The following is a 26,390-nucleotide window of genomic DNA, read 5'->3' on the forward strand; positions in this document are numbered from 1 at the left end:
TGTAAAGTAGAGAAAATTCATTTTACATCAATTGATCAGATACATGCAAAAAAATTCTTTCTCTAATTGTAGTACCTACCATATGACTTAATTTAACCAGAAGATAAAATTATTTAATAAAAAACAAATCAAAATATTTTTATTCATGACCAGATGTAGTAGGTAAAAAATGTTTTGGAAGTTTGGCTTTATGGGAGTTTTCTACAAAGTTTTATAATATTATTATTACCTTGAACTTTGAAGCTTAAACCTTCAATATAGCCTACCTACTAATCGTCTTTCAATTTTTTATTTTCTATGACCTGGCAGTCAGGTTTCTTAAATTCTTAGACAAAGCTTAAACTTCACTGTCACAGAACTTTAAAAAAAAATTAGCTAAGTAGTTCAAGAAGCTCAGAAAATGAAAAACTACCTACTAGGCACCTAGGTAATCATAATTACCTAAACATTTCTATCTCATTATTCTCATGTCTCCCGAGTTTGGGTGTTTGGCATGATGAGATATTTTACAAAAGCGCAGGAGAAAGCTTATTCTAGTAGTGGTAGGCTAACTGCAGACTTATCAATAAAACAGGCACAAATCTACGTACCTACAGTGTTACACGAGCTATAATTCAGCCAGAGCCCTATAAAATTTATAGTCAAATACTATTGTCACACACGTCACAAGTGACAGTCTGCAGTGTGACACGACAGTGACAGCACACAATGACATTTGCTTTCTAACAATAACATCTCACGGTCTTCAAAGTTCAAACAGAGTAATCAAACATCTACCAGGTTACCATGAATAAAACAAAAAATATAAACTTTTCATTTCATGCATTTGCAACCCCAACAGGCAACAATTAGGCATCCATTACACAAATTGTCGAAAGCTGCCAAATGTACAAAGTTGCTAGCACTAGCAGCAGTATAGCCTGTGCGAGGATGAATACCATGTTGACATTGAGATGTGCTGCGCTGCGCTGACTGAAAGTAGTTCATTGTTAATTAAATGTATCACGTGCCGCCTTCACTTTCTTGATGTAATTCAAAACGGGTAATGAACCTCTTCAATTTTATTAAAATTGAAAATAGTGCTAAACATGGCTGAATATATACAATTTATTTTAATTCAGTTAAACCATGTTTGAACGATGAGCTCACATTCATGAAAAAATGTAAGATTTATCAATCATATTGATTGTGTGAAATCTTTAAATAGTATCAAACCAAATAAAAATCGTTGCTGTAATTTCAAAAGGATATTTAAAGCATTCAATTATACTAAATTGCATTAACCCCCAGTCCGACACTTGCGCGGGAGAGGTTAGAGTTTGCGTGCGACTTAAGCCCCGTCCACACGCTCAAACTTATCGTCAGGCTTGCATGTCATGCCAGGTTTGACGACAAGATGCATGGAGCGTGTGGACGCTCAAAGTTTGACGTCTTGCATGACGGGTGGGCGGAGTTTGAGGTTTGACAAACCTGGAAAAGACGGACGGGCGAGACCTTTGGGTTCATGCAAGACTGACGATAAGTTTGAGCGTGTGGACGGGCAACCGACTAATTGGTCAAACTTTTACTTTTTCTCAGTCTATATTGATGTTGAGAGTTGTGACATTGTTCCTCGCTAGCTGTCGTTTTTCATATCTCAAGATATCCGACACTTAATGTCCGACACTGGTCTCACGAATTCTTTTGGTGAGTTTATCGAATTATATCGTAGTTTCCATTGTTTGTGGTAAATTCAATGAAAAAGCTACAGTGACAAGAACTAGAGAGCACTGACCTATGCGCGATTGATTGCCAAGTGCAAAAAAGTTGATCCTACAGCCAACAAAGACTTTGTAACGAAGAAAATAAACTCTTTATCGAAAAGAATGTGCCAAATGAAGCCGTCAATGCTGTCGTGCTGGTAGGGATGCTGTCTATCAATCCTCATTGTGGCATTTTTTGAAACCATTTTCGGGACCACCGATTACGTTTGCATTCGCTTTAACCTAATTATGGTGGCACAAACTGCGATCACTGCAGCGAGCAGCACTAGCTCCTCCATTGTCGCGAACGCACAAGACTGAAAGAAACTTTGAACATGTGGACGCTCGTCAGTCTTCCGTCTTGTCTTTGGTACTTTGGCATGACATGCAAGACTGACGATAAGTTTGAGCGTTTGGATGGGGCTTTAGTTTGTTGCGCTCTTCGCTAATTCAGCAGCAAGCCCATTCAAGCAGATACATTATGCAATAGCTGAAAATCCATAACTTCACAAGATAAGATAATCTATATGCAAAATTCGAGCGAATATCGTTTAATTTCTTTGCTCTGATCCACCGGATCATATATTAAAATGAAACATTATTTATAATTGTGCAGGATTGAACGACAGGCGATTACCCTTTCGAGTAATGACTAATGCTAGCTTTGAGTGTCAAAATAAACAAAAAATTACTAATAACAGCGCGCACTTGCATATATAGATATTGTTATGCGTATTGAATCTTCATCGATCATTGTCAAAACTTACTTAGTAAATACACTTCACTCCTAGTGCAGTGATTTTAATACTTATTTAATTAAACCCCCAAAATTTGTATATGTGTGAATTCCATCCCTAAATGTGGTGCGCAGCGCCCTTCGAAATACCGTCACAAAACAATTTTTACACATAATAAATATTGAATTCGTTGGAGCTCAATAAATGAAAGACCATTTCCGATTACTACCTACGAAGGCTACGATATTCAGCACCTTAATAGCGTCATATGGTAAACCAAGGTCATAAAATATTTCCTTTAGAAACAAAACATATTAAAAATCTTTGACGTCAGAATGTTCGAATGATCAAAGACATTCTTTCATCTTGAATGTCTTAAGTCGCTCGTGGGTGTCGCTGGTGGGTGTCGCTGGTGGGTGTCGCTGGTGGGTGTCGCTGGTGGGTGTCGCTGGTTGGTGTCGCTGGTGGGTGTCGCTGGTGGACGCTGGTGGGAGTCGCTGGTGGGTGTCGCTCGTGGGTGTCGCTGGTGGGTGTCGCTCGTGGGTGTCGCCAGACGTTAGGTAACTACACGTCATTAACCCTCCCCAGAATGGGAGGGGGGATGGAGGATGGGAGGGTAGACGAAGAATGGGAGGGTAGACGGAGAATGGGAGGGGGATGGAGAATGGGAGGGTAGACGGAGAATGGGAGGGGGATGGAGAATGGGAGAGTAGACGGAGAATAGGAGGGTAGACGGAGGATGGGAGGGTAGAGGGAGAATGGGAGGGGGGATGGAGAATGGGAGGGTAGACGGAGAATGGGAGGGGGATGGAGAATGGGAGGTTAGACGGAGAATGGGAGGGTAGACGGTGGATGAGAGGGTAGACGGAGCATGGGAGGGTAGACGGAGGATGGGAGGGTAGACGGAGAATGGGAGGGGGGATGGAGAATGGGAGGGTAGACGGAGAATGGGAGGGTAGACGGAGGATGGGAGGGTAGACGGAGAATGGGAGGGGGGATGGAGAATGGGAGGGTAGACGGAGAATGGGAGGGTAGACGGAGGATGGGAGGGTAGACGGAGAATGGGAGGGTAGACGGAGGATGGGAGGGTAGACGGAGAATGGGAGGGTAGACGGAGGATGGGAGGGTAGACGGAGAATGGGAGGGTAGACGGAGGATGGGAGGGTAGACGGAGAATGGGAGGGTAGACGGAGGATGGGAGGGTAGACGGAGAATGGGAGGGTAGACGGAGGATGGGAGGGTAGACGGAGAATGGGAGGGTAGACGGAGGATGGGAGGGTAGACGGAGAATGGGAGGGTAGACGGAGGATGGGAGGGTAGACGGAGAATGGGAGGGTAGACGGAGGATGGGAGGGTAGACGGAGAATGGGAGGGTAGACGGAGGATGGGAGGGTAGACGGAGAATGGGAGGGTAGACGGAGGATGGGAGGGTAGACGGAGAATGGGAGGGTAGACGGAGGATGGGAGGGTAGACGGAGAATGGGAGGGTAGACGGAGGATGGGAGGGTAGACGGAGAATGGGAGGGTAGACGGAGGATGGGAGGGTAGACGGAGAATGGGAGGGTAGACGGAGGATGGGAGGGTAGACGGAGAATGGGAGGGTAGACGGAGGATGGGAGGGTAGACGGAGAATGGGAGGGTAGACGGAGGATGGGAGGGTAGACGGAGAATGGGAGGGTAGACGGAGGATGGGAGGGTAGACGGAGAATGGGAGGGAGGGATGGATAATGGGTGGAGGGACGGAGAATGGGAGGGAGGGATGGATAATGGGAGGAGGGACGGAGAATGGGAGGGGGACGGAGAATGGGAGGGGGACGGAGAATGGGAGAGGGACGGAGAATGGGAGGGGGACGGAGAATGGGAGGGGGCAGAGACGGGTAATGGGTGCACTTCAGACCCACCCCCGTACCCCAAATACTAGAAAGTTAAAACTTTCACTTGAATTTCGCTACACCATTCGAAAATTATAGATAATTACGCACTTAGGACAGCTACTCTAGAGCTCCGAGAGCGCAAGTGTCCTAAAAAAGTGTTTTCTGAAGACTTTTTGATGCTTTAGAGCACAACTTTTATCTATTCCTTCGTTATTTTAAATGGCGTGCATGTAGGAGTTCTTATTCTCTGCATTACCAGAAAAACAAGGTTTATGTAATGAAGTCCACACAAATATGTTATATAACTTACGCGGCCTACATTAACATGTCTACAATATTCAAAAATATGAACAATCAAACAATTCGAAAAGGCATTATAAAACATAATCAATGAAATGGAAGTTTATTAATTTCGTAATCTCACTAAATGAGCTTCGCACCTAGAGAAAATATTGCGTTCACAACAACATTTATTTAACTAAATAATTATTTAACCTTAGAAAACAATGTTGCCTGTATGTATGTTGTATGCACCTAAAACATGCGCCTGTATGTATGTTGCATGCGCCTAAAACATGCGCCTGTATGTATGTTGTATGCACCTAAAACATGCGCCTGTATGTATGTTGTATGCACCTAAAACATGCGCCTGTGTGTATGTTGTATGCACCTAAAACATGCGCCTGTATGTATGTCGTATGCGCCTAAAATATGCGCCTGTATGTATGTTGTATGCGCCTAAAATATGCGCCTGTATGTATGTCGTATGCATCTAAAACATGCGCCTGTATGTATGTTGTATGCACCTAAAACATGCGCCTGTGTGTATGTTGTATGCGCCTATAACATGCGCCTGCATGTACGTTGTATGCGCCTATAACATGCGCCTGTATGTATGTTGTATGCACTTAAAACATGCGCCTGTTTGTATGTTGTATGCACCTAAAACATGCGCCTGTTTCTATGTTATATGCGCCTTTATGTATGTTAAGAGAAATAAGATAATAAAATAATATTTCTTCAATAAGAAATACTCTCTGGTCTTCAACAAAACCTGCATTAAAGAACAGCTTCTGCCAAACTACACTAATCTTTATGTATGTTGTATACGCCTGAAACATCATGACCATAGGCGTTGTGACTCAAAAGCAATTGTTTCATGAGTAGTTCTCACTAATAAATTATTTGACTTTAGCCTCATAAAATAATGTTTGGAATAACGGCCATTCATCAATGAAAATAATGAATTTAATTTAACATTTGAGAACTAAAACATTTTGATATTGGGTCCCGCAGAATATTTTTAAATAGAATATTTTTAATAGAATAGAATATTTTAAATAGAATAAAATTGGGTCCCGCAGAATATTTTTTTCTGAAAATCTTCGTTTGAAGATATGAAATTCGTTAACTTTCTGAAATTAGGAAATCTTCAAACTCTACGCTTTAATGCAGAAGGTCAGACACATAGAATGACGTGTTGCTATCCTCGAAAGAAGGCCAAAAAAATAAGTTTAAAAGTCTACGGAATCTGCGCCTGAAATTTAACTATTAACTTTCATCAGTTTGATAACGGAGGTCAGTTGTACAATATTCTAATAATATTATTTCGCATCAAAATAAATTAGAAAAATCCGCTGAAAAATAATTTCTTTTTTGTTGCACGATTGTGATAAAACTACCAGGCATTAGAGCTCTGCGCTTCAGTGTGACGGAACGCGACGATGAGTCATGAATGTGGTGGATGACAATCTGTTGTATTACGTGGCGCTGAGATATTTAGGTGGCCATCCCCCATGCCTAATATGGTAAAAATTGAAATAAGAGAGGTGTACGTACTGTTGTTATAATTTTTGAAAATGAATAACGCAATAACATTTGTGAGCCCAGCCCCGACTTTGGGGTTCATAACTTAGATTTTAGTGCGGCGCTAGGAATAAAGATAGCAAAACACTCTATTCTCAGCTAGAGCAAAACACTCTATTTTGATTTGTTCAGGACAGAATTAAATGAAAAAAATAATTATTGCTTATTCATTACGAATACTCAAGTGCGTTACTGCGTTTAATCACTGCAATGGTAACTTACTATTTAATTTTTAAAATAATTTTAATTTTCTTAAATATTCGTAATTTATACCCGTTGTAATTGTATTGTAATTAAACCTATTGTTGATAAGCGACCGTAAATGCAATTGGTAAGTCTTCATAGAGATGCTCCTACAACACATGTAACTCATTGAACGCGCGATTCTATATACAGGCAAAATTCTTTATTAATCAGTAACTTCATTATTTAGGATTTTGCAGCGGCCTCTGATCCATGCAGGTGACACCTTGTGCACTTAGAAGAATGAGAGAGACTATGTCCAAATACCGCAGCATTCTTTGCCTTTATGTGGGAAAACTTGTTCCAGTTTGGCCGGGCACATATGGGTGTGTCAATGTTACGAGCAACAAGTCTGTCGCTTTCTGGATAAAATTGCCCAGTAATTTTTCTGTATGTGCCAGGTGTGCCCTGTTCTCTGTTCAGCCAGCCTTGAACTCTTTGAATGACATTTGTTGTTTGGCTATTGCGTTGTAACCAAGTTTAAATAAAAAGCTTAGGTTTAACATGACATTTACCTGCCCTTGTTCGTATGCCTCTTCAATACGATCTCTGTGACTCCATTGGTTAAAAACTATGAGCGGTTTCAGTTTTTTTTCACCAAATAAGCTTTTTGCTGAGGTTTAAAACTCTGCGTTCAGTGTAGCTCATTTTCTCGTTATCTTCGATCGGTCGGTCATACGTGACCGCAATTTTTACACTCCATCAAAATATCCCACGTTACCTATGAAAATTGCCAGTCTTAATTTTGGTTAAATCGCCTCCAACAAACATTTGCGTTTTGAACATCTACGACGAATATACTTATTGCCTGATCACCTGAAATATTTTTCAATTGAGAGAAAATAGAGTAGCTTTTTGGTGACGAAGATAAGATTACGCTGTTATATCTGTGAAGCACCAAATTGCCCACTGTCATAATTATTCATTAACAATCAATATGTATTTTGTGTAATAAAGTGTAGCGATATCAGTGTTGGTTATGCCGTTAGACATGTCGCCGATTCTGACATTACAGAACATTCACAGCTTGTAGCGGGTCTCGAACACGCAACTCCCTGCTCCAGTTTTAAGCTGCTCTAACGTGCGGCCTCTTCGCGAATTTGACCAAAACTGTCGCAGAAAGCTGAAGTCCGCCCATAACTTGCTGATCCAATCCTGGAACTCTATAATGTTGCCGCTGGGCCTACTAGTGGTTCAATATTTACAAAATGGGTGAATAATATCCATTGAGAAATCAAAATGTCCATAGAGAAACCAGAATACAATTATGCAATATTGGCAATGAGATGTGGAAGAAGCGTAGGCATTATTTTCAGTAGAAATTGGAACTCGATAGAGTCATGCTCCAAGTAGCTTCTAAGGCCACATGCACTCGGTACATCACAATATCAATGTTTATGATGTACATCATCAGCAATTCAGAATTAGTATGAACAGCATGGAACACTATAACTGCTTTAGGTTTATATTGGCGGTTAATAATTCAATCAATTTCCAATCAAGTCTCTTTACTTTGTTCTCGCAGGCTGCGTTTTAACACCTGCGTTTTATGCTTAGTAATTATTTTAATTAAAAGTAAGATAGTTTTTCTATCATCCGGAGTAGCGGATTTTATGAAAAAACTGTTTGTTTACATGCAACGTCGACACCGTAGTCGTGTACAGCGCAGCCTCATACTCATTTCGACTATGCAGTCAGCACGCAGGCTCAAATAGCTGATGCTAATATTGCTAAGTTAGCCTGCACAGCCTCGGCAGTCGGCACAGCCGCACAGGAAGGATACAGAGCATAAAAACTGGTAGAATACATTATTATTAAAAATACTACAAACTTTTGTGTACTTAGTAGTGATTTATACCGAATTATAGCCTGATTATATTTTATATTGAAAATTAATGGCCCAATGGGTTATGCCTAATGGAATGGCCAGTGTCAGGAACAGCTACAGCTGGAGCCTGGAAATTGGAATGCTAATGCCGTAAAGACAAACTTGAGATTTTTTTAGAATTAGTTCACTTATAATTTCCTCATTTCTCTAGATTTTAACCAATTTGTTATGGATGATAAGCCTGGATAAGTGGATAATTTGTTATGGATGATAATAGGGTAAACGCGGTATATTCCGACATCGTAGGTAATTCCGTCACTTCTCTAGTTTTTCCTTTATATTAAGCTTTGTTTTAGTTCCATGCGTTCATTGATGGTTGAAATGGTGACGTCATACATTTGCGTGTCGAAATACTGCAAAATTTTTTGACGTTTCATCGTTGCTGACGCGTAGTGAAGTGTTTTGAGAGTCATGTGAAGGCAACAGAACTTACGTAACGCATACGGTTTTTTTTTTATAGTTTTTCATTTCTCGATGCGTCCTTAAAGTGTCGGAATATACCGCGTTTACCCTACTTTTATTATACTTTACTGGTCTACTTATAGCCTAGGACCCAAAAATGAACTTGAGGGAGAGTCTAAAAAACTCTCTGCTTTGCCAGTTGCCACTATGTACGGGCATAACTTAACGGTCAGTAACAAATAGTCCTGCTCCCGTTTGAATCATAATTTACTTAACTTAGCTCAAGATTGAAAGGTTGAATTTTTTAATGATATCATTACCATGTTATTGTTACTGATGTTAGTAGTTAGTACAAAGTTGCATGTTTAAATGAAACTGGATGCTAAATTTAGCAGTTCCTCTGACTTTAAGAGATAAATAGGAATAGAAGGTTATTATTATCAGTGGAAATTAAAAGTTTTTTTAAATTAAAAGCAATGATATACTTTCAAACTGGGAAAAAGGGACGGGCGGGGTAAATCAGGACACGCGTCCCACATTTCATAGAAATGTTGTAGCATAGTGGCAAACCAGAGCTTTTTTGGAATCAGTTCATTTTCAATTTCCTCAATAACTCAAGATTTAAACCAATTTCTTAAGTATGATAATGCTGGTATCCATGATACTTTACTGGTCTACTTATAGGTCTCAAAAATGAACTTGAGGGAGAGTCCCCCTCAGGGGGGACTTCTGACGCGTGTCTGTGCTCGTCAGAAGTCCTATGGGATTTCGCATTCCTAGAGGGATTGTTCCTGAGCGCCCCACTGTTGAGCTCACGGTGTCTGACTGTAGGTCTCAGTTGTGGGGTTAAGTTATTATGTAGGCAGGATTCCTTACATTTCCCTTCTCTGTCTCTCTCGTGCGGGCGGCCGACGCCCCGTGTAAGCAACCTCTTGTTCGAGTGTCTTCGTTTCTGTTGCTTTTCACCTGTCCCTCCTTGTCACTTCATCTCTTTGAGATGCTAACGCTGCTTCTTTTGAGCCAGCTTCAGCGGGCTGGACATCTGAGACCTTCCGCCTCTTGAAGGTGATGAATAATTGAGACCTTCCACCTCTATGGTGATGTTCATCTTGACTTTCGGTGCGAGATACCGTAAAATGGGGTAACTTAGACCACTTTTTTTATAAATGATGCCATTTTTTTACTAGCTAAATTAAACTTGAATTGAAACATGCAAAATACAGGTCTATACTCTAGCTTCACTCACCATAAATTGCTGGCTCCTGCCTTTCATAGTCTTTATGTAATTTCAAAAAAAGTGATGGTCTTTGTTACCCCAGCCCTTGGGATAACTTAGACCGGGTGGTAAAATCAATTATATTTTTTGGTAAAATAACTCCAAATAACTGCAGGTTTTGGTGCATTGTAGTAGAACTCTTCTAGTTACATATGCAAATGACAAACTTGAGGAAAGTGTCATAGTTTGCAAATGGGGGCTAAGGTCTGGAGCAAAAAAAAATATTTGCCATATTAAAAAATTTTCCTTACATAAAAGTTGCACCTAGGTGTCGGCTTGAATACGTAATTGACAGAATTTGCCTATCTCATTCCAAAAAAAAAAAAAAACTGGCAGCCATTTCCGCAATGCGGGGCTACTCGGGACATCCCCCCCAGGGTAATTAGGGACACCCTTAAAAATGCATTTACAGTAGAACCTCAGCAAAGGTTTCAGTTAACAAAAAAATTGATTAACAACAAAGAATTTTGATTACATTTACCTTGCTCAGTGAAAAAAAAATTCACTTTTCAAAAAATTAGTGCATCATCGGTCATCACAAAATTGTACATAGAATGCTATACATAGAATTGTGCACCGGGCATCATAGAATGAAAAGCAATTGACCTAAACTATGATTTATTTCTCCAAAACATATTATAGTTGTCACTAAAACATTATTTTCTGTTTCAGGTATGTTTTTTGCAATCTTTTTTGTTATAGTGAAATCACTTGACTCAATTAAAATTGTGCGAAATTACAAACCATCCTGTAAGCTTACAGATACAGAAGAAATGCTACATGGCTGCTGATATGAAGCTTGCAGTGGACAAGGTCATTGTCAATGCTCAATGGCATGTCCATGGATACAGTAATACGTATCACATTAATAATATGATAATTAATGAATATGGTAATATAATATCAATAAAGGAAAAACAAGTAAAAATCACAGAAAATGTCATTTATTTTACATCTACATCATCTACAATGAAAGAGGAGGACTCCAAAGTACTGTTAGTAATGGATGAGTACACTCTGCATGCTTCAAACGTTTTAAAATTAATTTGTATTGCAAGTGTCCCAGATTACCCCATTCCCAGGGGTAAATTGGGACGGTTTTATTTTGCATTTGGCACCTTACGAATAGCATATGGAATTTTTTTGAAGATGCCATTGGATAGCCCTCACAAAGAGCTATAAAATGAGCCTAAACTTGTTTCTGAAATGCTGAGATAACTTCTGACCCAAAAAGCGATAGCACCACAGTTCTGTAGCGCCACAGTTCTGTAGCACCACAGTTCTGTAGCGCCACAGTTCGGTAGCGCCACAGTTCTGTAGCACCACAGTTCGGTAGCACCACAGTTCTGTAGTGCCACAGTTCGGTAGCGCCACAGTTCGGTAGTGCCCCAGGTCGGTAGCGCTGCAGGACGATAGCGCGTGCTGTGCTATAGCGCCGGAGGCAGCTTTTATTTCTCTGACCCGAAAAGCGATTTCGATTTACTTCCTGAAAATATTAATACTATTGCAGATTTTTACCCGGAGTGATGAAATGTAGCACTCCGGGTAAAAATCGTAAACTGATTTCAAAGCTATATTACGCCCTGAAAATCTCATCTCCTATATTTCGCGTTCACAAACAATTGAAATAATATCAATTTCTATGTTTGTTCGTTTCCTATGACATTCATCATGTTATTATAAATGGTATGAACATTGGTGCACTTAACCGGCTAATATAAAATTTTCCTTGTTTCGTTGTAGTAGCTGAATTTGTCTCCGACTTCCTCCCTGTTTGCAGAAAGTTTTTTCCTTTAGTGGGTTGATGCAGGGTTTTCCTCCCTCACTTTTTATCTTTGATATAAAAAGCGAATTGGTAAGAGTTAATGACATTTTGTAACGAAACTCGCTGCGGTGTATGAAGTCTTATTTTGTTGGTTTTTAATTACTGACGTGTCAGCTGTTGATGTTTATAGTTAGATATTTTTTTCTGCCGTTGATATAGCCGAATTAAACGTTGAAGGACCTTGGTAACTACGTAATTTGACTTTACTGCAACAAAGCAAATTTTTTAGGCTGAAGCGTGATGTTCATTTCGTAGGCAGGACCAAATTTCACGATTTTTTGTTAACTGAACTACTCATTTTGTTAGCATATCTAATCGTCGTGAATATTATACCTATGCTATTAAGTGTGTGAACGAGTCGAGTGCCACGCGTCTATTCCGAGACTCTCAGGCAGTTTAAATTGAATTTCCGAGACCTTATTATTAGTTTGAATGCCAATGGAACGCTAAGTATTAATTATTTACTAGTACTACTTGTTAAATTGGAATGTACAGCTTGGTGCAGTGAGCAATTCGGGCGTGAACGATAACCCAGATATAAGATCCCTTCGCACTGCTGTCCAGTTGCTACAGAATTTAAACAAGATACATTGAATCAATATTTTGTTCATACTGACTATTATTCGAACATTACAGGCATACATTTCCTGAGCGTGCAATTTAAATTCGCTAAAATATTCTTATTTATGTTACGGCAATAAATTATCTTCATCATTAGCTTCTTTTTGCTGCTATGAATAAAATAAGTTTTTTCGTTGGTTGTGAACTCTCTGCAAATTTCTTAAAAATTGGTATAAACTTGTTGCTGTCTTGATACTATAATCGCAAACAAATTATTTATTTCAGACCATTTCGTGTTTAATTTCGTAGAGATCAGTGAAAATGTCCGCCTGTAGCACTGAGAACAAGGCTCCTGAGAGCATCCGTAGCATTTGCTGCATCGGTGCTGGGTATGTGGGGGGACCCACTTGTGCCATCATCGCCCACAAATGTCCCGAGATCACCGTCACTGTCGTCGACAAAAACCCCATACGCATTGCTCAGTGGAATTCCGACAAGTTGCCAATATATGAGGTAAGCATGTAAGTGTTTTCATCTACGACTGAATGAACGAGAAAATAAAGTATATAGTATAAAAAACTGTATGACTGAATGAAAGAAAAAAATAGGTACAATAGGCAGTATACCGTATACCTACAGTTAGTACAGTATACCCATTAATCAGACGCTGCTCTATTGTTGGTGCATCAAAATTAACTGAATAACCTCTCTATAATAATATGCATGTTAATAAAAAATGCAAAATACGCATCGGCACGTTGAACAGATAAACTGTGATGTTGTACGTATGCACGATACGATGCTCATAATGTACGTAACTCGAGAGCGACTTCTAATCAATAACTCTGTAATTCTCTAAATTCTGTGTGTTGTAGCTCCTTTTGTGCGTCTTAGACGATACTAATATGTTCTATGGATGCCGTCGTATTTTATCTGCTTCTTTGCTGCACTGTATTTGGCAAGTTAGGTATCCGGTATGTCATAATTTCGATATTTTTGTTCAGTTAACAGTGACGACATTAATACACACTAGTACTCTATATCTAACATGGAAGTGAATGTTTCCAATAGAAAAGCAATTTATAAATGATTTCTATTAAATTACTTACAATTTTTATCTTTTTACGAACAATAGCCAGGTCTGCAAGAAATCGTGATGAAGTGCAGAGGGAAGAACTTGTTCTACTCCACCAATGTCGAGGAAGGTGTCGTCAACGCTGACCTTATCTTCATCTCTGTGAACACGCCAACTAAAACCTACGGAGCTGGGAAAGTACGTGGCTTTTTATTTAAAATCTCACGGTGAATACTGTGAGCTATTTGGTTGTAGGATAACTACCTACTGTGTTTCTCTATAAGGTCAGCAGCGGTTGAGCCGTGAGTCTGATTGGTAGATGAGTAATCTCCATTAAATTGTGTAGTCAACTCTACGTGGTAAGAGAAGCTTTCACGGTAAAGCTTACGAGTCTACCATGTAATGTAATGCATGGTGAAGATGCACGGTACAGCTGCCTTGTCTGCCTGGTAGAGTGAGCAGCACGGTACAGCTGCCGTGTCTGCCTGGTAGAGTGAGCAGCACGGTACAGCTGCCGTGTCTGCCTGGTAGAGTGAGCGGCACGGTACAGCTGCCGTGTCTGCCTGGTAGAGTGAGCGGCACGGTACAGCTGCCGTGTCTGCCTGGTAGAGTGAGCGGCACGGTACAGCTTCCGTGTCTGCCTGGTAGAGTGAGCAGTACGGTACAGCTGCCGTGTCTGCCTGGTACAGTGAGTAGCACGGTACAGCTGCCGTGTCTGTCTGGTAGAGTGAGCGGCACGGTACAGCTGCCGTGTCTGTCTGGTAGAGTGAGCAGCAGCGCACGGTACAGCTGCCGTGTCTGCCTGGCACAGCGGCACGGTACAGCTGCCGTGTCTGCCTGGCACAGTGAGGTCCCTCACTGTAGTCGTGATGCACTACGGCTGCACCATGCCTAAACAATGCACGGTAGTGGCGCTCACGTAACTCGTGGTCCGTGCAGGGTCGTGCTGCTGACCTCACGCACGTAGAGTCGTGTGCTCGCATCATCGCGGGCTGCGCGTCGGGCTACAAAGTCGTGGTCGAGAAGAGTACCGTGCCGGTGAGAGCCGCCGCCAGCATCAGTGAGATATTCGGTGCCAACTCGCCTGCCGCCTCTAACTTCCAGGTGCATTATTAACGAAAATATTATTGCTACAACAATGAAACTATAACTTTTTCTCTCTCAAGTTTATGAACTAAATTTATATATTTCAAGTAACAGATACGGAGGTTTTGAATTATGGTATATTTTGAAAGTTATTGAAATAAAAATGGCGGTGTGTCCAGGTGCTCTCGAACCCCGAGTTCCTGGCTGAGGGCACCGCGGTGGCTGACCTGCTCAACCCTGACCGCGTGCTTATCGGTGAGTTCATCCAGTCCGCGAACCTAACAGTTATTTAAATTATTCCTTCAATTAAACAGTTAATTAATTGCTTCCACAACCCAAACAGTCAATTGAAATGTTCCTTGAATTAAACAGTTAATTAATTGCTTCCACAGCCCAAACAGTCATTGAAATGGCGACTTTTCTAAAATGATTTTTATGGCAAATCAAATAAATATATATTTGAGAATGGTCAATGGAATTATTGATATTCCCCTGTAATGCTATCAAATTCGCTTGCTGTTAGCAAGATAAGTTTATTTCGTCTGTTTTAATTAAGGATTCATGTGAATATTATACATCTTCTTCTACGATGGTTTATTTAAGATAGAAAGAATTCCTGATGTGCAAAATCCAGTTGAATATTATTGTGGTTTCCTTGACATGAATGAACTACAGGAAAAATATGAATGAACAAGAAAGAACTTGCAAGGAAGATAGATAGACTTTGATTCTTCAAAGCCAAAGATAAAATTCCATGGACGTTGATAAGGCTTTAGGCAGTTTGTTTTCCGAGCATATTTATGTATTTATTTGCCTAATTAAAGAAATTAATTAAAAAATAGAGAAGTAGTGAGGCTGCATGTGTATTAGTCATTGTGGAATTCTACAGTTAAAATGAGAATTGGAACAAATGATAATGCTTCTAACTTGATTAAACTATTTCTGCATAGAAAGATGTGTTTTAATGTTGAATTTGCCTCCTAGTTATTATGGGGTAATAAAGCTGGTATAACAAGCCTGCTTGTGTTGTGTTGTTATGTCGAATTTGCCTCATATTATGGGATAATAAAGCTGGTATAACATGCCTGCTTGTGTTGTGTTGTTATGTCGAATTTGCCTCATATTATGGGGTAATAAAACTGGTATAACAAGCCTGCTTGTGTTGTGTTGTTATGTAGAATTTGCCTCATATTATGGGGTAATAAAGCTGATATAACAAGTCAGCTTGTGTTGTGTTGTTATGTAGAATTTGCCTCATATTATGGGGTAATAAAGCTGATATAACAAGCCAGCTTGTATGTGTAGGAGGCAGCCAGACGCCCGCAGGCCTGGAGGCGATCGCGCTGCTCACGGCCGTGTACAGCCACTGGGTGGCGCCTGAGCGCATCGTCACCATGAACACCTGGAGCAGCGAGCTCTCCAAACTGGTGCGCATTCTTTTACTTTAATAAATACGATGAAAATATCAATGTCTAATGATAATTGAATATAACTCGCGTGATGTGGCATAATTTTTTTTAAATCAGCGGTGCAACGCCGTGGTTACTCGACTCGACAAACTGACCATGTCGATGGTCTTGTCGAGGGAAAGTGTTTTTTGTTTTTAAGGTTAAGTTGATAGAAATTAATGTTTATTTGAGTGCTGGTCCATATTAAATTTTGACAAGTTAATGTCTGAATGCAGGTGAGCAACGCGTTCCTAGCACAGCGCGTTAGCAGCATCAACGCAGTGAGCGCCATCTGTGAGGCTACGGGCGCTGATATCTCCGAGGTCGCCGAGGCCGTCGGCCGCGACTCCAGGATCGGCAGCAAGTTCTTGCAGGCGTCCGTTGGTCAGTGACGTCAACCTGGACCGTATTATCAGAAATTATTACGAGTTCATTACGCCGTTATGACTGACAGATATTAAAACTTTACACACCAATCACAGTCGAGAAATCGAACGCTACGCGTACTTAGGCCGCTGCGTGTACTTGAGTTTTGATAGTTCCTTCCCCTGGCGTGGACAGGTTTTTTCCAAGGACGAAAAATAATTTTGCTCATTGCCTTGAAAAAGCCCCGTAATATTCAAATAATATTCAGGCCCGGCATATCTAGACAAGAGTTATTGTAATGCTAATTGTGTTTACAGGTTTTGGTGGGAGCTGCTTCCAGAAAGACATCCTGAACCTGGTGTACGTGTCGGAGTGCCTGAACCTGCCTGAAGTGGCCCAGTACTGGATGCAGGTCATCGTTATGAACGACTTCCAGAAATCAAGGTTTTGATTTGTGATATCAACACGAAAATATATATTTATATAATTAATTTTTTTTAAATACTTTCTAAATCAATTATGGTTCATTCTGCCAGAAATTTGCATTCAAATTGTTCCAAACGGAAAGGAATTGCGATTTTCCCTCTAATTAATAAAATACTTAACAACTTTAGCGGTATGATACATTAGAAATTGAAGGAATACTACATACCTTTTACTTAATCCTGATCAAATTTTGGTGTATAACTTTGCAATGTGGCGACATTGTTTAGAGTTAAGATCGGTTAATGTGCAGGTTTGCCAAGAAGATCGTATCGCGCCTCTTCAACACGATCTCCAACAAAGCCATCGCCGTGTTCGGCTTTGCGTTCAAGAAGAACACGGGCGACACGAGAGAGAGTCCTGCCATCTCCGTGTGCGCTCATCTGCTCGAGGAGGGCGCCAGGCTCAATATCTACGATCCGAAGGTGATCTTCGTCGTCATTTACTATCCATATTCAATGGATTAAAGTGAATTATTTTCTGAAAATTGTGATACAGTTATTGATGGCAGACACGACTACATGTTTGGTGATTCTGGATGCTTGATTGAAGTTTGATTCAATCGGCTGTATGCTTATGATTCATTTAAAACTAGACATCGTGTTCGCGTTCCAAAAGTCAACTTCAACGTAGCAATGAAACTAATTTTAATATTTGCTCGCTTACTACGCGTGTAGGAATATTTCATGGATGGAATAATTAAGTGACGTTGAAATATTCGTTTGTATTCTCATACAATTCGTTGCCTTTGGTGTGTGACCGGGAGAACGTGAACTGTGTGCAACTCAAGCATTTTGTTTATTTTTTAATTACGTCCCTAATCTTTTCGTAGGAATTTACCGCTTAAATTTCAGTGAAAGAGAGTCACATTTCCATGCTAGGAGGACATGTTATTGCGCTGTGCAGGTGAAAACAGAACAAATCATGAATGACTTCCCTGGCTATGTGCGCTGCCTCGCGAGCACATTATTATGACATATTATTGTACTGTGACATATTAGTGACATATATATGACATATAATTGGGCTGTGCAGGTCGAGACAGAACAAATCCTAAGTGACTTATGTCACCCCGGAGTGTGCGCGCTGCCTCGCGAGCACATTGTTATATTATTGTACTGTGACATATTAGTGCCATTTGTGACATATATATGACATATAATTGGGGTGTGCAGGTCGAGACAGAACAAATCCTTAGTGACTTATGTCACCCCGGAGTGTGCGCGCTGCCTCGTGAGCGCATCGAGAACTTGGTGACGACGCACGCAGATCCTCACAGCGCCGCCGCCAACACGCACGCCATCGTCGTCCTCACTGAGTGGGACGAGTTCAAGGCGAGTGATCATCTCTTTATTTCTATGGCTTAATTAAATAGGATGTCGTATAATATTATTAGCAAATAATATAGGGGAAATAAGTAGGTATAATATAATATATTATAATTATTTCTCCTCATGGGAGGAGGATAGTCTTCTGACTCGTGTCTCTGTTTGTTTTTAAGTCTACTGGGTTGTACGAAATATTTTCATTGTTCTTATTGTCATTTCAATGACTTTATTCCACTGCTTGTCTCAGTCATGGATATAAGTGACTGTGTAGGCAGGATTCGGTGCACTTTCCTTCTCTGGTGTAATAAGCCTCATTGCCGTGACCGCGACCTCTCGAACGATTGGTTTTCTGTAGTGCCGCTGGCTACATATTTCTTCTTCGTCACTCAGATTTACTTATATCGATTCTTTCTTGCTGTCTTCAATGCTCTGGGAATTTGAGAACTTCTTGGTTTGTTGGCAAAAAGTTTTGTTTTAAAACCAATTCTCAGGTCGGTGCGATCTTGGCTTTTTTTTTCTATGAAATAATCTATTTTACCTAGACATCAATTAAGGTGGCAAACAAATATCAGTGATAGTCTATATGCATTCATCAAAAGTCTGCTTAGCTGTTCAGATAATTTTTACATTGTCCAAATCCCTATGCTAGCATGTCAGATATTATTCCTTACTTCAGAACTAGGATATTGCAACGTGTTGCATTTCGTAGTGAGTGGCTGAGTGTTATTTTATCTAGAACATTTTTTCAAACAATAACGAATTATAATTATCCTAGTGAAATACGCTGATTGTAAGATTTTTATAAATAGTAAAACTATTAACATTTTCAGTATCGATCTAATTTCGCTTTCAAAGAATCAACTTTTTTCCTTAAATTTCAACACTTCATTCTGTTCAAGAGATTGGTTGAAAAAGAGATTTCTACACTTCATTCTGTTCAGAAGATTGTATACATAGAATATCTATAAATATCTATGTTGATATTCTAGACGCTTGACTACGAGAAGATGATCAAGTCAATGCTGAGACCGGCGTGGGTGTTTGACGGCCGTAAGATCCTGGACCACGAGCGCCTCATGGACTTGGGCTTCTACACGGAGTGCATCGGACACCGGTACCAGCGGCCGCAGTTCTACGACCACTGCAATGGTATGCAATATTATACGCATACTAGGTCTAATGTTTGGTTTGTTCATGTTCTGTTTGTAGATGTTTTCGTTTTATTATACAAGCGTAGCTTTTAGGTTTGTTCCAGTTGTATATTAGGGCTCTATGCTAACGTTGTATATTACAGTTCAGGGGCCGTACTTTCCAAATTCGCTAAGTGAACGTAAGTACTTACGCTCTATTTTCTTGACTATGATTGATGGATTTTGCTTAAAAGGCCGTCAATGATTGGCTGATGAACTTACGATCTCTTGACTTTCTTTGAAAGTATGGGCCCAGTAATGTATGTTAATATTATATTAAAGTTCTGTAGAATACATCGTTAGCGTGACTCGCATGAGGTTTGGTTATGCACAGTGGTTGGTCTTGTTATTACTACGTAAACTTTAGTGATTTCCTATCATTAGGCTTTTTCTTTATATTTTTAAGTCACTATTTGCACAGCTATGACCAATTCACACTGCAGTAACTGATTGGTACTGTAACTAAACTATTTTCCTGTTGGATTATACTTATTAAATCTTTTTATAGTTTTGTATGAAGTGAGTGACAAAAACGGGCTCATATTCTATACTAACTTTTTTTAAATCTCTTGTATTAAAGCTTCTTTAAATGTTAATAATGTGGGATTAGTGTTTCTTACACGTTGGCTCAATCATATTACCATCACATAAGCTAATGCACCTCAGGGCTAAGTACAACTGCCGTTTCTAATCATATGGAGCTGCTATATACAGCCTGTTTATTCCTAATACTTTGGGAAGTGTACTAAAATTTTTAACATATTATTTTAATTCCTCGTGAATGTGTATTTTTGCTGTGGCATTTATTCGTATGTATACATGAGGTATATCCGTCCGGGACTTGCCAAGTATCTCCCCCATGCTGTTTTCATTATAAATTCACAGATCTTTATTTCAATCCATTTCAACTGTACAAGATGAGTTGCTCTCTTGTCATTAATATCAAAAATTATTGTTCTTTATCAAGCAAAGTATGTTACAAAAACTTTTCAAAGTGTATATTTGAAAAAAATCAAGTTTTCTATTTTCAATTATCTTCGCTTGTATGCATTTTGTTTGCCATCATTTAATACTAGAATCACGTTTATATTTTTTCCATAAACGCTACTTCCAATTTGGATTTCATGGAAGAACTTTTCCACAAGCTATAAAATACCGAGACAAAATACCATAGATGAAGATCAACACTGAAATAAAGATCTGAATTATGCATGTGTGTTAATAACGTTAAATTCACTCTAATAATTAATAATTTTAATTCAATATAACATTGTAGGAAATTTTTCTATGTTTTGATTTTTGCATGAATATTTTTTTTTCTATTTACATACTAGTAAGTGTTTTGTTCTATTCATTGGCTTGTACGTAGAGTTCCACCTCTTGCTTCGTTCCTGTAACACGCAAAGATCCTGAGTGTCAGCTGTTAGTACGTGTCACTAACGTGTCATTAGCTCATGCATTGCTTGACTTTAGTCTCTCATTACGGAAGTTTTTAAAAAAAATCTACAGGAATGACTGTTGACTTGGAATGAGCCCTGGTAACGTCACCCTTGAAAACCTGCTTCGGTGTCAACTTTTTTCAGCACGGTATGCCATTAATTATTATGTTGTGTCAATGAGAGTTATTTCTTGAAAGTTTTATTCAATATGAGCAAATTAATATCGTTATTTTCAACGCATGATCATTTTACAAAACATTAACTTTGGGCTATCATGGGTTTTACCTTCTTACTCAAAAAAGGTAACATAAATTAAAATAGGCCATAAGTTGGTCAAAGTAAGTAAGATAAGTTGTTGAAATCACCGAAATAAAAACCCCGGTCTACAACAAACTGAGCACAGTAAGCGGTCAAAATTATTGGTCTGCTTGAATATTTAAATACTGCTACGTTCAAGCTGGATTGTGAGGCAGGTTGGTATCTATGTAAATATTCACGTAACAAATTGTGGCCTTTGTTCTATGTGCATTATAACATCAGGTTCATTTCCATTATCCCCCACCCACTCTTGAATATTTATTGCTTGGGTTTTCTTTTCCGTTAACAGTAGTTATTTATATCCTTTATTTTAACATTTGTGTGCTTATCCTAATTTTTTATCCCCTTTAAGCACTCGCCCACTACTACATCCCTCCCCTCCGCCCTCAGGTCACGCTCCTGAATTGCTTTTCTCTGAAAAGTCGAAGGCATTCAGAGCTTCTCGTCAGGACAACTGACCTCGATCAAGATCCTTCAATTTACTTTAAAATTTGGATGCCTTTGAATTAAGTTAAAAATCTGTTTGACTGAATATTTACTCTTCGATCTGAATTCAGAAAGTTTACTCAGCTTTAATTGATCCCATCCTCAAAATTCAAGAAAAACTAAAAATTTTTGAGTATCAAAATCAAGATCGAGTCTGCTCACTTCCCGTCCAAATATCAGTATTGATGCCAGTGTTGTAGCCTAATTTTACTAGATACACTAACTAGCTCACCAAAGATTTATCCAACAACAATAATGATGCTTCCCTAAAAATATCGTAGAACTAAAATTCATCACAATCATTCGATCGTCTTTAAATCTGGAAATAAAGCACGAGAAAGACGGCATGAAATCAAGTGAACGTTTAGTCATAAGCATTCCAGTAGCTCTATTCCTAGTCTATTTTTGGGCATTAAATGTAATTTATATTTGGGTTTATTAGCAATTTTTTCGTATTTTTTTCGTTTGCATAATATTTTTTATGGTCTTATTCATAGCTTGATGGTGAAATAAGCTTCACAAATCTCCATTGTCACCTGCAGCTCTGGGCACTCGTTAATACTGCCTGCACTATTGACCGTTGGTACTGTTTATGTTAATTTAAATAACTATTTCCGGATTAATTAGAGTGCAGCTAAAAACTTATCAACTTTCCTATTCAAATAAGCAATTTTTCTATTACATCTTGAAGTGGAATATACCGAGACAGCTTTTATAAGACACTATGGTCATTCGACAGTCAAGCTAGGGTTGACACTCGCGTTGGCTTGGAACGCATTTGTAAGATGGTATTGTTTGTAGACAGACACTCCAGTGCATTCTAATGAGAAATTAGCTGCTGTCATTGATGAGTAAAGAGTGGATGTCTCACTGATCGATCTTCTCCAAAGCAAGAGAATCTGCTGCGATCAATTCAAAGGACCGATGCAGTAATTGTGATATGAGAGATAATTTCACGGACATGACAGCAATAGGTTTAAATAACTTTGCCAGTTACTTGTATATTTTCTCGCTGAATGCTCTCTGGAATTGGTCGTCTCGACTTCCGGAAATCAAGCCGAGTTCATTTGAGAACTCGAATCCAGTCCTAAACGAACGATTTTATTATTGATGTTCAAAATTGGTAAGACAGCAGACCTGCTACAAGTTAATTGAGTTAATTTAAAGAAATGCCCCTCCCACTAAACCTATTACTGCAATGAACTCTTTTATCTGCCAACACCTGCACGCGTCACGCCCTGCAAAGAAACAAAGATGTTTAGATGTGCAAGTCAAAGTTAAAGACGATGTTTGAGTAAGGATGGAACGCTTACAAATATTTGAACGTGCCAGAAATTTTTGTAATAGATGACATCCCCTGAGTTGTTTGTTATTGATGACCGTGAGCTTCCTTTAACTCTTCGATGATCACGAGTGGCCTCGTGATAATTTACTTAATTATCTAAAGTCTACTGTGCTGCTTGATTATCAGGGTCCACATTTTATCTTCTATTGAATGTTTCTCCGCTTTTGCTTCTTCATCTTTAATTTGATTGAGCCAACTGTTTTAGATGTTTTTCCAACCTTTAGTGCATAAGTATTTCGAGCTCTTCCATTTCATATACTTTTTATAGTTAACGTGTAGACTGCATTTCTTGCTTTCCGATGTACTAGGGACTATGTTGCTGTTAAAGTTAGCAATAGCGTTACTCTCGTGCAAATATTATAGAGATAATATTGCTTTTTGGAGTGCCTACATCGCAGTTTTATTAGTGATGTATAGTTCTGCTATTTTCATTTTGGCTCGTGTGTCGATAAGGTCTTTGTGATAATCTTACTATTAGCAATAAGTTGTTTGTAAAGTACGGTAGTCTGCAGCTAGAGGTTCGTGCGGTTAGAACGTATAACGAAATAACAAACTTTGGCATAAAGAAGTATTTTAATGCAATCTAGACGTTTTTTTGTTGACCGGTCCTATTCGTGTTATTAAGGATGCTGTTTCTTCGCTCATTTTTGATATTAAGTTAAGCAAATGGGGGTCAGTTGTTGGCTGCAAAGAATCAAATTCAAAACGTGCCGCCGGTGGCCGTACCGCTCAAATCAACTTGAAGATCAAAAACTTATTCCGTAGTATCAGTTTATCATGACGTCTAATTTAAGTTTGTTGTCCGCATCTTGATTGTCCTTTGCTTTTGAAGTTTGTTTTTCCGTGGAGAGAATGAATTAACATCTCTTGTTTTTATTATTTATTGAGTGGTTGGATTTGTTGCATGTTGCTATTGTTATTTTGTTGTGTAGCTATTGTTGTGTTAGGGTTGTGGAATGGAGCTTCCATCCAGATTTTTGGGTTTCAGTTAATGGTTGATCTTTGTGATTTAAATATAGTTATTGGCATGACTTTATGTTGTTTTCTTTTATGTTTACTTAATAAAAGGGTTTGGTGCAATTTGAATATTTTTTCCCTGTTATTTTTAATGTTTTGTTCAAGTTGTCCCTCATAACATGATAATGATGTCTAACCGTTGTCTGGCTGATGAAGATAAGAGTGCAGCCGTTGTTAATCTTGCGCATGCTCATTCATAACCGTTTTATAAGCGACATGAAGCGTACCATATACCATTCGCAATTATTGTCGTTATGATACTAGTTGTGTGCATATATGGTCTGATATTATCAACATCAAATGAACAGTTGGAACGGAATTTCAATTCCCCATTGTTTTTTCTCCGATTTTTCTAAGACGATTGATAAATGTGTTATAACCCCATGAGAACTTGCATTGTGAATACGATAACATAATTTGAGTTGCGTACGAAGGGCAAGAATCGGATTGCGTGTTTCATCAATCATATCTGCAAGTCAATAATTATATATATTTCGCTGAGAGCGGCACACATGCATTGTGCAAATGAAATGCAAAGTGCGGGTAGTAATAACTCTCGTGTTGTGAGAACGTCTGTTCCAGTTGTTTCGTAAAACTCATTGCATTTCGTTGATAGACAATGCCTCTATAGCCCATAATAAATACGATGGCTTAGGATGTTGGGTGCTGTGCGTTTCATCCAGAAACACATCCGCTGGAGATTCATCAGTTTGGTACTATTATATTTAATTTCTATTTTATTTATTCCATTCTATCTAAAATAATTTCGCATACACGCACCAACGATGAATCTTATCTCCATTCTCGTCATTAAAAATCACTATGTAGAAAATAAGCTATCAAAAAGTCGGTAATTTGACACGGCAGCAATTTTCTCCCGCAGGACCGGAATTCCCGCACTTCTCCTGAGAGCTCCGGGCGCCACGACGCTGACCACCGCAGTTCCTTCCTCCATTCGGGGACGCCGCCTCTATTTATACATCAAAATATTCATAGTATTCCTGTATACAAAACTATACACGATGTCTTTATTCTTAACATCGTCGTAAACTTCTCAGGTTTTATCTGAGCCATTTGAGCTGAGTTTGTCATTGCCATGAAATGCGTGGAACGCACCCAGAACACCACACATATATAAATGTTTACTGTACATTTTATTCATTTTAAAAAAGAAAAATTAATGACTCGCTGTGTGAACAAATGCTGAGTTAGTGTTTCGGCTATGTTAGCCGTTATTTTCTAATAACGGTTATTGCACAAGTGCGGTTAAAATTGCTGTCACAATTACGATCACAATCAGTGGTAATTGTCTAGGCTGTGCTTTGTGCAGTATTTTCAAGTCCTGGTCAGTATTAATCTTGCTTTTAGGACGCAGCAATTTTATGTAGCCTCTTAAACATAATGGCATCGAGTGGATTGTTGTCTCTACGCTGATACGAGGCTTTAACTATTAACCAGCGTCCAATGAAAGCGGTATGAATGGGTAAGTTTAATGGAATGGGAGGTATGAATGGGTAAGTTTAATGGAAGGGGAGGTATGAATGGGTAAGTTTAATGGAAGGGGAGGTATGAATGGGTAAGTTTAATGGAAGGGGAGGTATGAATGCTATTGAATGGGTAAGTTTAATAGAAAGGGAGGTATGAATGGTAAGTTTTATGGAATGGGAGGTATGAATGTGCAAGTTTAATGGAATGGGAGATATGGATGGGGATTGGAGGAGGTTAACGATGAAGGTATGCCAACCATTCCAGTGCAGTGGATAGTCTATGTGCAAAATGTACCTCGTTGTAATATGTTCCCTAATTAAAGTGCCTCCGAAAAATATATGCTTCGTTCTGTTTTTAACTTAGCTGCGCGTTTTGTCTTGTAATGGGTTAGCCAAACTTGAAATATATAGTGAATACTGTCAATTAATACTTTCTTCTATAACATTTTAGATATTATTTGAGAACTTTTCGACCATTAGGGAGAAATTATGTCTGTGTGGGAAGTCTTTCATAGCAATTCTTTTTACTTCAATAAAGATCCCTTGTGATGTAAAGGACGGCCCGGACGCTAAGTTTTGCACTACCTTTTGTCTGCACAGTTCAACGCGCTGCCAATAAAACGTTGCGTCGTGACTGCAAAACTTGTACCGTTTTCTGATACATTTTGTTCCTCATTTTTTATTCGTCTGGCGACAATATCTGACCTTCGGCAAAGTTCTCGGGATTTTCTCACCGAATTTATTGCATTATATGACGGTTTAATATGTATATGGCGTTTCAAATCCAAAGAGTATGGTAACATGGATAAAAAGGGGAGGCCACAAGAGTTTAGTGGATAAATTCAAATGAATTTATGCAACCGCAAATAAAGAAACAGTTGTGAAAAATAATCAATTGTAATAGAAGT

General features: G+C 39.2%; 2 protein-coding genes across 6 annotated transcripts; one reads left to right on the forward strand and one right to left on the reverse strand.

Moving 5' to 3' along the window:
- Nucleotides 1-2,826: 2,826 nt before the first annotated feature.
- Nucleotides 2,827-4,680, reverse strand: LOC108677834 (proline-rich extensin-like protein EPR1). Its single transcript, XM_018166122.1, has 2 exons — nucleotides 4,673-4,680; nucleotides 2,827-4,396 (listed from the first exon to the last, which is right to left on the reverse strand). Exons 1-2 carry the CDS (start codon nucleotides 4,678-4,680, stop codon nucleotides 2,827-2,829), a joined length of 1,578 nt encoding a protein of 525 aa, XP_018021611.1.
- Nucleotides 4,681-12,675: 7,995 nt separating this feature from the next.
- On the forward strand, nucleotides 12,676-26,251 carry LOC108677842 (UDP-glucose 6-dehydrogenase). Of its 5 annotated transcripts, none has more exons than XR_007156957.1 (12): nucleotides 12,676-12,927; nucleotides 13,550-13,687; nucleotides 14,429-14,593; nucleotides 14,755-14,830; nucleotides 15,881-16,002; nucleotides 16,260-16,407; nucleotides 16,707-16,833; nucleotides 17,126-17,297; nucleotides 18,048-18,206; nucleotides 19,190-19,349; nucleotides 24,879-25,561; nucleotides 25,593-26,251. XR_007156957.1 is itself a non-coding variant. In XM_018166136.2 (11 exons), exons 1-11 carry the CDS (start codon nucleotides 12,736-12,738, stop codon nucleotides 24,902-24,904), a joined length of 1,485 nt encoding a protein of 494 aa, XP_018021625.1. In that variant the 5' UTR covers nucleotides 12,676-12,735; the 3' UTR covers nucleotides 24,905-26,251. The 5 variants fall into 5 exon arrangements, 2 of the variants coding, with proteins under 2 accessions (XP_018021625.1, XP_018021624.1); XR_007156958.1 differs by having other exon boundaries at nucleotides 24,879-25,499; nucleotides 25,531-26,251; XR_001931285.2 differs by lacking the exons at nucleotides 24,879-25,561; nucleotides 25,593-26,251 and adding exons at nucleotides 20,900-20,977; nucleotides 21,538-21,600.
- Nucleotides 26,252-26,390: the final 139 nt, after the last annotated feature.

The sequence above is a fragment of the Hyalella azteca genome, unplaced genomic scaffold, assembly GCF_000764305.2.
Source record: "Hyalella azteca isolate HAZT.00-mixed unplaced genomic scaffold, Hazt_2.0.2 contig11199, whole genome shotgun sequence".
NCBI lineage: Eukaryota > Metazoa > Arthropoda > Malacostraca > Amphipoda > Hyalellidae > Hyalella > Hyalella azteca.